Source organism: Telmatherina bonti (assembly GCF_933228915.1).
Source record: "Telmatherina bonti genome assembly, chromosome: 23".
NCBI lineage: Eukaryota > Metazoa > Chordata > Actinopteri > Atheriniformes > Telmatherinidae > Telmatherina > Telmatherina bonti.
In genome coordinates this window covers 29,823,223-29,833,222 of record NC_136632.1, presented here as the reverse complement: position 1 = coordinate 29,833,222, position 10,000 = coordinate 29,823,223, and the positions used below count along the sequence as shown (strand labels likewise).

The following is a 10,000-nucleotide window of genomic DNA, read 5'->3' as shown; positions in this document are numbered from 1 at the left end:
GATCCGGCTCTGATCTGGTTTGTTTACAGATACTCTCCCGGCCGAGCCCCATCTTTGGCTCTGGTTGCCATGGTGAATGTTTACGTTGTAGTGACCTCTGTGATGCCCCTGACCTCCTTCATTCATGACCTCATCATTGTGTTGACCAATCAGCAGCAGAGGGGGCGGTCGGTGAAGGTGAAACATCTGTCCATCATCTTGGTCTCAGTGGTGATGGTTCTACCTTCATCTACTCCTCTTCCTCTCAGACCACAGACTTCCTGCAGCATCTCGGACCAACAACGTCCCATCAAGCTCTGGGGAACATGAAGTGGGCGATCGGGCAGGTGCTGCTGGCAGCGCTGACCAATGAGGAGCAGGAATCCGTTGGAAGGTGAACGCTATACGCCGAGTGGGTCTGTGCACCTGAACCTGGACCAGAACTTGGTTTCTGACTCAGTTACTGTTTCAGGTGTGTGTCGTGTTTCCAGATGTTCACCTTCACTCTGCTGTTTAGTGGCTCCATCACACCTATTGTAATCCAGGTAAGAGACCGCCCGGTTGTGGACGTCTACACCCCATCCCAAAGTCCAGGTAAGAGACCGCCTGGTTCTGGGACTGGTTTAACTCAGTCATGAAGACTGAAACCGGGTCCAGAGTCATGTCGGCTTGGTGGCATCTGTGAACCACCAGAACTCTTCAGAACCCACAGGAAGGTTTGGTTTTCTTGTAGGCCCAGTAAACCGGACCCAGAATGAATTGGTCCTGGTTCTCTTGAGTCCAAACCTGTCTCAGGTCGGTTGGGACCAAACACACCTGATGTGTGGCGGGTCTCTGGTTCTGAACAGAGGACAGTCTGTCTCTGATGTTTGTCCTCTTGTCTTTAGGTGGACACAGAGTTTACATTCTCCGCTCTGGGGGACGAGGCCTTCCAAAGACAGATCACTAAAGACCAGATCCTGGAGGACACTCTGCAGTTCCTGCTGTCGTCAAGGACACACCTGTCCTCCAGGACACAGAGGAAGCAGGTGAGTCCACCACGAAACCAAAACCTGTAAAAATAAGGGGCGGGGGGAGACTTGGGGAGGACTTAAGGAATTTTGGGGGGGCTTAGGCGACGGTGGAGGGGGGGGGGGTTAAGTTAAATCTTCATTTTAAAACAGGATCAGCTGAGTTGGACTCCATCCGTCCTCCAGACCCTCCACAGTCTCCCAGTCTCTTGTAATCATCAGGACAAACTGTTACCGCATGTGGTTGTCATGGCGACTACTCAGACGTCTTCTCATTAACAGTACGGTGGCTGCACAGGGACACTCGGCGACTGTTTGTCACACCAGCAGCTGCTTCTTCTTCTGCACCTCCAGCAGCGTCTGAAGAAGCCGTCGATGTTCCAGCTGGTATGTCGGCGGAAACGCAGGTCACACACTTGCAGGCCTCTGATTGGTCGGTTAGAGATCCAAACCTCCTCCGGAAGCTGATGATTGAAGATGATGTGATGATTCTGCTTGCAGCTGTATCCTAGCTCCTCCTGCTCCTCCTCGGCTACTCCCAGCATCTCTGACCTCCTGCTCAGGATCAGCTGTTACTATGAGCTGCAGACCAACAGCAGGTGAGAACTGAACCTGGAGCCTTCACATGATCCCGTCTCCAGACTCAATCACATGACCCTGCTTCCTGTTTCCAGCAGGGCCAATGACGCGGACCGACCGACCAATCAGCAGCCAGCTTCTTTACAGCATGAAGGTGAGAGGTTTACTGCTATTTCAGAACATTTGGAGTTAAATATAGTCTCTACTTCCTGGGATGGGATCCTTGTCCAGCGTCACATGACTCAGATTCTTCAGGTTATTTTCATACAGACTGAAAGCAATGATCCCAGAAGGACCCTTGTGGGACTCCAGAGACGTTGTGTCAAAGCAGCAGCGTGAATTAATGCTGAAAGATGGACCAAACGTAGAAAAGAACCTGCAGATGTGTGAACGTTTCAGTGTGATTGTTCCCGCCCGACGTGGACCCGAGCAGGTTCAGAACCGCCTCGTCTCCTCCCAATAATAAATGCAAACAACAAGAATTACACACCACGTGTTCATCTTTCAGCTTGAACAATAAAAAACGAAGCAGAAACGTCAAAACCTGGAAGATTTGGAGCTGCATTTCTTGGGTTATATGTTTATTTACATAAGGTATTAAATAATTATATCCAAATGACAACTGTAAAACATGTTAATTGTATACTGTGTGTGTTGAGAGCAAGCGGCAACACCAAACGCAAGCGACAACTCCCCATAGACTCCCATGTTAAAAAGACCAACTTCACAGCAGGAATAAACATGTTTATGTTTACAGCATGTTTATTCCTGCTGTAAACGTGTTTATTTCTGCTGTAAACATGTTAATTTCTGCTGTAAACGTGTTTATTCCTGCTGTGAACATGTTTATTCCTGCTGTATACATGTTTATTTCTGCTGTAAACATGTTAATTTCTGCTGTAAACATGTTTATTCCTGCTGTGAACATGTTTATTCCTGCTGTAAACATGTTTATTCCTGCTGTATACATGTTTATTTTTGCTGTAAACATGTTTATTCCTGCTGTAAACATGTTTATTCCTGCTGTAAACATGTTTATTTCTGCTGTAAACATGTTTATTCCTGCTGTAAACATGTTTATTCCTGCTGTAAACATGGTTACTCCTGCTGTGAACATGTTTATTCCTGCTGTATACATGTTTATTCCTGCTGTAAACATGTTTATTCCTGCTGTAAACATGGTTACTCCTGCTGTGAACATGTTTATTCCTGCTGTATACATGTTTATTTCTGCTGTAAACATGTTTATTTCTGCTGTAAACATGTTTATTCCTGCTGTATACATGTTTATTTTTGCTGTAAACATGTTTATTCCTGCTGTAAACATGTTTATTCCTGCTGTAAACATGTTTATTCCTGCTGTAAACATGTTTATTTCTGCTGTAAACATGTTTATTCCTGCTGTAAACATGTTTATTTTTGCTGTAAACATGTTTATTTTTGCTGTAAACATGTTTATTCCTGCTGTAAACATGTTTATTCCTGCTGTAAACATGGTTACTCCTGCTGTAAACATGTTTATTTTTGCTGTAAACATGTTTATTCCTGCTGTAAACATGTTTATTCCTCCTGTAAACATGTTTATTCCTGCTGTGAACATGTTTATTCCTGCTGTAAGCATGTTTATTCCTGCTGTAAACATGTTTATTTTTGCTGTAAACATGTTTATTTCTGCTGTAAACATGTTTATTCCTGTGGTAAACATGTTTATTCCTGCTGTTAACATGTTTATTTTTGCTGTAAACATGTTTATTCCTGCTGTAAACATGTTTATTTTTGCTGTACACATGTTCATTCCTGCTGTAAACATGTTTATTCCTGCTGTAAACATGTTTATTTTTGCTGTAAACATGTTTATTCCTGCTGTAAACATGTTTATGTCTGCTGTAAACATGTTTATTCCTGCTGTAAATATGTTTATTCCTGCTGTAAACATGTTTATTTTTGCTGTACACATGTTCATTCCTGCTGTAAACATGTTTATTTTTGCCGTAAATTTGTTTATTCCTGCTGTAAACATGTTTATTTTTGCTGTAAACATGTTTATTCCTGCTGTAAACGTGTTTATTCCTGCTGTAAACATGTTTATTCCTGCTGTAAACATGTTTATGTCTGCTGTAAACATGTTTATTCCTGCTGTAAATATGTTTATTCCTGCTGTAAACATGTTTATTTTTGCTGTACACATGTTCATTCCTGCTGTAAACATGTTTATTTTTGCTGTAAATTTGTTTATTCCTGCTGTAAACATGTCTATTCCTGCTGTAAACGTGTTTATTCCTGCTGTAAACATGTTTATTTTAGCTGTAAACATGTTTATTCCTGCTGTAAACATGTTTTTTTTTGCAGTAAACATGTTTATTCCTGCTGTAAACGTGTTTATTCCTGCTGTAAACATGTTTATTTTAGCTGTAAACATGTTTATTCCTGCTGTAAACGTGTTTATTCCTGCTGTAAACATGTTTATTTTTGCTGTAAACGTGTTTATTCCTGCTGTAAACATGTTTATTTTTGCTGTACACCTGTTCATTCCTGCTGTAAACATGTTTATTCCTGCTGTAAACATGTTTATTCCTGCTGTCAACATGTTTATTCCTGCTGTACACATGTTCATTCCTGCTGTAAACATGTTTATTCCTGCTGTGAACATGTTTATTCCTGCTGTAAGCATGTTTATTCCTGCTGTAAACATGTTTATTTTTGCTGTAAACATGTTTATTTCTGCTGTAAGCATGTTTATTCCTGCTGTAAACATGTTTATTTTTGCTGTAAACATGTTTATTCCTGCTGTAAACGTGTTTATTCCTGCGGTAAACATGTTTATTCCTGCTGCAAACATGTTTATTCCTGCTGTAAACATGTTTATTCCTGCTGTAAACGTGTTTATTCCTGCTGTAAACATGTTTATTTTTGCTGTACACATGTTCATTCCTGCTGTAAACATGATTATTCCTGCTGTGAACATGTTTATTCCTGCTGTAAACATGTTTATTCCTGCTGTAAGCATGTTTATTCCTGCTGTAAACATGTTTATTCCTGCTGTAAACATGTTTATTTCGCTGTAAACATGTTTATTCCTGCTGTAAACATGTTCATTTTTGCCGTAAATTTGTTTATTCCTGCTGTAAACATGTTTATTTTTGCTGTAAACATGTTTATTCCTGCTGTAAACGTGTTTATTCCTGCTGTAAACATGTTTATTTTTGCTGTAAACATGTTTATTTTTGCTGTAAACATGTTTATTCCTGCTGTAAACATGTTTATTTTTGCTGTAAATTTGTTTATTCCTGCTGTAAACATGTTTATGTCTGCTGTAAACATGTTTATTCCTGCTGTAAATATGTTTATTCCTGCTGTAAACATGTTTATTTTTGCTGTACACATGTTTATTCCTGCTGTAAACATGTTTATTTTTGCTGTACACATGTTCATTCCTGCTGTAAACATGTTTATTTTTGCTGTAAATTTGTTTATTCCTGCTGTACACATGTTTATTCCTGCTGTAAACGTGTTTATTTTAGCTGTAAACATGTTTATTCCTGCTGTAAACATGTTTTTTTTTGCTGTAAACATGTTTATTCCTGCTGTAAACGTGTTTATTCCTGCTGTAAACATGTTTATTTTAGCTGTAAACATGTTTATTCCTGCTGTAAACATGTTTATTTTTGCTGTAAACGTGTTTATTCCTGCTGTAAACATGTTTATTCCTGCTGTAAACATGTTTATTCCTGCTGTAAACATGTTTATTTTTGCTGTAAACATGTTTATTCCTGCTGTAAACATGTTTATTTTTGCTGTACACATGTTCATTCCTGCTGTAAACATGTTTAATTCCTGCTGTAAACATGTTTATTCCTGCTGTCAACATGTTTATTCCTGCTGTACACATGTTCATTCCTGCTGTAAACATGTTTATTCCTGCTGTGAACATGTTTATTCCTGCTGTAAGCATGTTTATTCCTGCTGTAAACATGTTTATTTTTGCTGTAAACATGTTTATTTCTGCTGTAAGCATGTTTATTCCTGCTGTAAACATGTTTATTTTTGCTGTAAACATGTTTATTCCTGCTGTAAACGTGTTTATTCCTGCGGTAAACATGTTTATTCCTGCTGCAAACATGTTTATTCCTGCTGTAAACATGTTTATTTTTGCTGTAAACGTGTTTATTCCTGCTGTAAACATGTTTATTTTTGCTGTACACATGTTCATTCCTGCTGTAAACATGATTATTCCTGCTGTGAACATGTTTATTCCTGCTGTAAACATGTTTATTCCTGCTGTAAGCATGTTTATTCCTGCTGTAAACATGTTTATTTTTGCTGTAAACATGCTTATTTGTGCTGTAAATTTGTTTATTCCTGCTGTAAACATGTTTATTCTTGCTGTAAACATGTTTATTTTTGCTGTAAATTTGTTTATTCCTGCTGTAAACATGTTTATTCCTACTGTAAACATGTTTATGTCTGCTGTAAACATATTTATTTTTGCTGTAAACATGTTTATTTTTGCTGTAAATTTGTTTATTCCTGCTGTAAACATGTTTATTTTTGCTGTAAACATGTTTATTTCTGCTGTAAACATGTTTATTTTTGTTGTACACATGTTCATTCCTAGTATAAACATGTTTATTCCTGCTGTAAACATGTTTATCCCTGCTGTAAACATGTTTATTCCTGCTGTAAACATGTTTATTCCGGCTGTAAACGCATTTATTCCTGCTGTAAACATGTTTATTTCTGCTGTAAACATGTTTATTCCTGCTGTTAACGTGTTTATTCCTGCTGTAAACGTGTTTATTTCTGCTGTAAACATGTTTATATTTGCTGTAAACATGTTTATTCCTGCTGTAAACATGTTCATTCCTGTTGTAAACATGTTTATTTCTGCTGTAAACATGTTTATTCCTGCTGTAAACATGTTTATTTCGCTGTAAACATGTTTATTCCTGCTGTAAACATGTTCATTTTTGCCGTAAATTTGTTTATTCCTGCTGTAAACATGTTTATTTTTGCTGTAAACATGTTTATTCCTGCTGTAAACGTGTTTATTCCTGCTGTAAACATGTTTATTCCTGCTGTAAACATGTTTATTTCTGCTGTAAACATGTTTATTTTTGCTGTAAACATGTTTATTTTTGCTGTAAACATGTTTATTCCTGCTGTAAACATGTTTATTTTTGCTGTAAATTTGTTTATTCCTGCTGTAAACATGTTTATGTCTGCTGTAAACATGTTTATTCCTGCTGTAAATATGTTTATTCCTGCTGTAAACATGTTTATTTTTGCTGTACACATGTTTATTCCTGCTGTAAACATGTTTATTTTTGCTGTACACATGTTCATTCCTGCTGTAAACATGTTTATTTTTGCTGTAAATTTGTTTATTCCTGCTGTACACATGTTTATTCCTGCTGTAAACGTGTTTATTCCTGCTGTAAACATGTTTATTTTAGCTGTAAACATGTTTATTCCTGCTGTAAACATGTTTTTTTTTGCTGTAAACATGTTTATTCCTGCTGTAAACGTGTTTATTCCTGCTGTAAACATGTTTATTTTAGCTGTAAACATGTTTATTCCTGCTGTAAACATGTTTATTTTTGCTGTAAACGTGTTTATTCCTGCTGTAAACATGTTTATTCCTGCTGTAAACATGTTTATTCCTGCTGTAAACATGTTTATTTTTGCTGTAAACATGTTTATTCCTGCTGTAAACATGTTTATTTTTGCTGTACACATGTTCATTCCTGCTGTAAACATGTTTAATTCCTGCTGTAAACATGTTTATTCCTGCTGTCAACATGTTTATTCCTGCTGTACACATGTTCATTCCTGCTGTAAACATGTTTATTCCTGCTGTGAACATGTTTATTCCTGCTGTAAGCATGTTTATTTTTGCTGTAAACATGTTTATTTCTGCTGTAAGCATGTTTATTCCTGCTGTAAACATGTTTATTTTTGCTGTAAACATGTTTATTCCTGCTGTAAACGTGTTTATTCCTGCGGTAAACATGTTTATTCCTGCTGCAAACATGTTTATTCCTGCTGTAAACATGTTTATTTTTGCTGTAAACGTGTTTATTCCTGCTGTAAACATGTTTATTTTTGCTGTACACATGTTCATTCCTGCTGTAAACATGATTATTCCTGCTGTGAACATGTTTATTCCTGCTGTAAACATGTTTATTCCTGCTGTAAGCATGTTTATTCCTGCTGTAAACATGTTTATTTTTGCTGTAAACATGTTTATTTGTGCTGTAAATTTGTTTATTCCTGCTGTAAACATGTTTATTCTTGCTGTAAACATGTTTATTTTTGCTGTAAATTTGTGTATTCCTGCTGTAAACATGTTTATTCCTACTGTAAACATGTTTATGTCTGCTGCAAACATATTTATTTTTGCTGTAAACATGTTTATTTTTGCTGTAAATTTGTTTATTCCTGCTGTAAACATGTTTATTTTTGCTGTAAACATGTTTATTTCTGCTGTAAACATGTTTATTTTTGTTGTACACATGTTCATTCCTAGTATAAACATGTTTATTCCTGCTGTAAACATGTTTATCCCTGCTGTAAACATGTTTATTCCTGCTGTAAACATGTTTATTCCGGCTGTAAACGCATTTATTCCTGCTGTAAACATGTTTATTTCTGCTGTAAACATGTTTATTCCTGCTGTAAACGTGTTTATTCCTGCTGTAAACGTGTTTATTTCTGCTGTAAACATGTTTATATTTGCTGTAAACATGTTTATTTTTGCTGTAAACATGTTTATTTTTGCTGTAAACATGTTTATTCCTGCTGTAAACATGTTTATTTTTGCTGTAAACATGTTTATATTTGCTGTAAACATGTTTATTTTTGCTGTAAACATGTTTATTTTTGCTGTAAACATGTTTATTCCTGCTGTAAACATGTTTATTCCTGCTGTAAACATGTTTATCCCTGCTGTAAACATGTTTATTCCTGCTGTAAACATGTTTATTCCGGCTGTAAACGCATTTATTCCTCCTGTAAACATGTTTATTTCTGCTGTAAACATGTTTATTCCTGCTGTAAACGTGTTTATTCCTGCTGTAAACGTGTTTATTTCTGCTGTAAACATGTTTATATTTGCTGTAAACATGTTTATTCCTGCTGTAAACATGTTCATTCCTGTTGTAAACATGTTTATTTCTGCTGTAAACATGTTTATTCCTGCTGTAAACATGTTTATTTTGCTGTAAACATGTTTATTCCTGCTGTAAACATGTTCATTTTTGCCGTAAATTTGTTTATTCCTGCTGTAAACATGTTTATTTTTGCTGTAAACATGTTTATTCCTGCTGTAAACGTGTTTATTCCTGCTGTAAACATGTTTATTCCTGCTGTAAACATGTTTATTTCTGCTGTAAACATGTTTATTTTTGCTGTAAACATGTTTATTTTTGCTGTAAACATGTTTATTCCTGCTGTAAACATGTTTATGTCTGCTGTAAATTTGTTTATTCCTGCTGTAAACATGTTTATGTCTGCTGTAAACATGTTTATTCCTGCTGTAAATATGTTTATTCCTGCTGTAAACATGTTTATTTTTGCTGTACACATGTTTATTCCTGCTGTAAACATGTTTATTTTTGCTGTACACATGTTCATTCCTGCTGTAAACATGTTTATTTTTGCTGTAAATTTGTTTATTCCTGCTGTACACATGTTTATTCCTGCTGTAAACGTGTTTATTCCTGCTGTAAACATGTTTATTTTAGCTGTAAACATGTTTATTCCTGCTGTAAACATGTTTTTTTTTGCTGTAAACATGTTTATTCCTGCTGTAAACGTGTTTATTCCTGCTGTAAACATGTTTATTTTAGCTGTAAACATGTTTATTCCTGCTGTAAACATGTTTATTTTTGCTGTAAACGTGTTTATTCCTGCTGTAAACATGTTTATTCCTGCTGTAAACATGTTTATTCCTGCTGTAAACATGTTTATTTTTGCTGTAAACGTGTTTATTCCTGCTGTAAACATGTTTATTTTTGCTGTACACATGTTCATTCCTGCTGTAAACATGTTTAATTCCTGCTGTAAACATGTTTATTCCTGCTGTCAACATGTTTATTCCTGCTGTACACATGTTCATTCCTGCTGTAAACATGTTTATTCCTGCTGTGAACATGTTTATTCCTGCTGTAAGCATGTTTATTCCTGCTGTAAACATGTTTATTTTTGCGGTAAACATGTTTATTCCTGCTGCAAACATGTTTATTCCTGCTGTAAACATGTTTATTTTTGCTGTAAACGTGTTTATTCCTGCTGTAAACATGTTTATTTTTGCTGTACACGTTCATTCCTGCTGTAAACATGATTATTCCTGCTGTGAACATGTTTATTCCTGCTGTAAACATGTTTATTCCTGCTGTAAGCATGTTTATTCCTGCTGTAAACATGTTTATTTT

General features: G+C 36.1%; 1 protein-coding gene across 1 annotated transcript in view; it reads left to right on the top strand.

Annotated features, from left to right (window-relative positions):
- The window catches only part of cped1 (cadherin-like and PC-esterase domain containing 1), a gene marked incomplete at its 3' end in the record, with an annotated part of 91,678 nt that overhangs the window by 60,844 nt on the left and 20,834 nt on the right, over positions 1–10,000 (top strand). The window contains exons 6-12 of the mRNA XM_079263433.1: positions 30–177; positions 249–373; positions 452–524; positions 867–1,007; positions 1,272–1,376; positions 1,491–1,588; positions 1,664–1,722. Coding sequence (XP_079119559.1) covers positions 30–177; positions 249–373; positions 452–524; positions 867–1,007; positions 1,272–1,376; positions 1,491–1,588; positions 1,664–1,722 — 749 coding nt within the window. The remainder of the gene's footprint in view (positions 1–29; positions 178–248; positions 374–451; positions 525–866; positions 1,008–1,271; positions 1,377–1,490; positions 1,589–1,663; positions 1,723–10,000) is intronic.